The sequence below is a fragment of the Teleopsis dalmanni genome, chromosome 1, assembly GCF_002237135.1.
Source record: "Teleopsis dalmanni isolate 2A chromosome 1, ASM223713v2, whole genome shotgun sequence".
In the NCBI taxonomy this organism is placed as follows: Eukaryota; Metazoa; Arthropoda; class Insecta; order Diptera; family Diopsidae; genus Teleopsis; species Teleopsis dalmanni.
Window position 1 is genome coordinate 222173319 of NC_051846.1, and position 2806 is coordinate 222176124.

The 2806-nt window shown below is 28.8% G+C and overlaps 1 protein-coding gene across 1 annotated transcript; it reads left to right on the forward strand.

Annotated features, from left to right (window-relative positions):
- Nucleotides 1-210: 210 nt before the first annotated feature.
- LOC119672319 (nucleolar complex protein 4 homolog A-like) lies at nt 211-2471 on the forward strand. Its single transcript, XM_038083340.1, has 6 exons — nt 211-603; nt 673-790; nt 859-1494; nt 1556-1891; nt 1973-2166; nt 2227-2471. Exons 1-6 carry the CDS (start codon nt 466-468, stop codon nt 2341-2343), a joined length of 1539 nt encoding a protein of 512 aa, XP_037939268.1. The 5' UTR covers nt 211-465; the 3' UTR covers nt 2344-2471.
- Nucleotides 2472-2806: the final 335 nt, after the last annotated feature.

A 2806-nucleotide genomic window follows, 5' to 3' on the forward strand; every position in this document is an offset into this window, starting at 1 on the left:
AAATAAAAAATTTTTTGTTAAAGCAATAAAGATATTTTTGCTGGATAGGGCCACCCTAATCACTTTCGCAGTATGAAAAATAGATAGTAGCCGATTCTCAGACTTACTGAATACGAATATAAAATTTGGTAAAAATCGGTAAAGCCGTTTCGGAGGAGTACGGTAACTAACATTTTGACAGTGTTTATTTTATATATAAGATATATATTTATTCCGTTAAAACTAATAAAATTTCTATTAAAAATTTCTATTTTTGTATAAATTTACTTAACACAACTCTGCTAGCAGCAGTTGTCGGGGTTGCAGTACGTAGTGTTTATAAATTCTTCCAAAGTAATACAAATTTAAAATAGTTTAATAAGGACCACGTTTAATATTGTATCAATTGTGATTTAAGCGAATAAACAAATTTTCAACAAATATATAATTTTTATGTAATAACATATTTAAGCCTCTTGATAAGCTATGATGGATATTGATGCGAAAACAAATATTTCACAATATAATAAAAATATATCTAAAGAGTTGCGTTCCAAGGCAAACGATTTTCTTAATTCTAGGCGACATGCCAATAATCTTGTCGATATAATTGCATATTTACAAGTAAGTAAACGTTGACAAGTGTTTATTTACTATTTAAAATTATTTTAATATTTTTGTATACTTTTGCAGAAATGCATGGATGAAAATTTACCTACTACAGCACCGATTCTTACTTTAGAAGTGATTTTCAAGGAGTTGCTAAAGAGAAATGAAATGAATGTAGAAATCAACACATCGACAACAAAAGGTATACAACGAAAAATTAAACAAATTTATTTTTATTTAAACAAATATTTGTTTTATTGTAATTATTAGCAGATGACACAGAAACTCAATATCATTCGTGGCTGCTTGAGCGGTATGAAGAAGCATTAGACTTAATATTGAAAAATATTGAACATGAGAAAGCGCATGAGGCCGCGCAGGCTGTTGTTACTTGCATGAAATTGTTGTCCACAGAAGGGAAATATCCGTTATCTAAAAATAATACATATCCTTTCCCAAAGAAAAGATTGCAAAATATATTAAAAAAAATATTGTCGCCTCATAAGCAGCAAACTGCAATAATATATCGATTTAAAGAGTATGCGGAGTATATGGACATAGTGTTTTATAGCTGGAAATTGCTTCATAATTTGGGAAATAAAACATTATTTGCAAATGAGACTTTTGCTTTAAATTACTTGGAATTTATAAATGCAATTCCAGTTACGAAAGCATTGCAAGAAGATGTGAAAATATTATGTGCGCTTAAAAACTTACCTATAGATAATTTTTATGTTTTAATAAAAAAATGGATTAATCGAGTGTGGAATTCATTAATGCAGTGGATTGATAATATACAGGAAAGTGTGCATAGACAATTACTAATAGTATTGTTGGAACGTTTTATGGTACATCTGGATAAACCGGTTCTTTTAACTGATTTTTTAATGGATTCACTAGACTATGGTAATATTAAACTATAACGGTTTTTATCGTTTTTATATTTTAAAATAGATAAATTTTTTAGGTGGCGCTGTAAGTTTATTAGCATTACAAGGCATATTTACATTAATTCAAAAACACAACATAACATATCCTAACATTTATGAGAAACTTTATTCAATGTTTGAACCGGAAATATTCCACACTAAATATAAAGCTAGACTTTTTTATTTGGCGGACATTTTTTTGAGTTCTACACATTTGCCTGAAAGTTTAGTTGCTGCTTTTGCTAAGCGGTTGGCGCGCTTAAGTCTGATTGCACCACCGCAAGACGCTATAATAGTTATGTACTTCATTGGTAATCTATTACTACGGCATTCTGGCTTAAAGCGTTTAATATGTGCATATTCCCCTGCTGAATGTAAGTCGGCCTTCAATATTAAAGTTAAAAACATTAAAAAGAATAATATTTCGAACGAATTTGTCATATTTACATGTTAAGTATCTCGAGATCCATATGTAATGGAAGAACGTGAACCAACTAAATCGAATGCAATAGAAAGTTCGTTGTGGGAAATAATTGCGCTACAAAAGCATGCTGTACCCTCTGTTGCAAATACAGCTAAATTTATATCACAGCCACTACCAACAACGGAATGGGATTTATCAACAGTCTTGGACATTAAAGAAGAAGATGTATTTTGAATTGTATATAAAATGTTCTCTATTTATTACAATATGTTGCTCTATTTTCAGATATTTGATCAAGAAATTGCGAAGAAATCAAAGCAATATGCGCTTGCTTTTGAGCGTCCTCTGGCGTTGGCATTACCTAGAAATGATAAGGTTGTAAAGTATTGGAAGTTATTTTGAATTATTTCATCCATATAACTTTTATATGCTATTAGTTTAGTGCATTATGCATATGTCTTTAAACAGTTGTGTGTAATTGCTTTTTGTTTGGTTTTAAATAATCCTTCAAAAAGGTTGTAAATGTAAATTTTAAAAATATTTAATTAAATATTTGTATATATGTTAAATTCATTTTGTATAATTTAACAAAAATTCTATCTGGAACAAATTAAGTCAGTGCAGCAATCTTTTAAAAATTTGGTTCCATTAGGGTTGATTCGCTTATTTATATATTTGATATTATAAATAATAGAACAAATGTTTACGCTATCTTTAATGCCAGTGATTTACCCATTTAACTCTCAAAAATATTAATTAATATTAATGCTTAATAAGAAAAACAATGAAAAAAAAGAACAATTTTAATCTGGGATTAATTTTTTTTATTAATTTCGTACAGTATATTCGTTTCTGTATGTGTGCG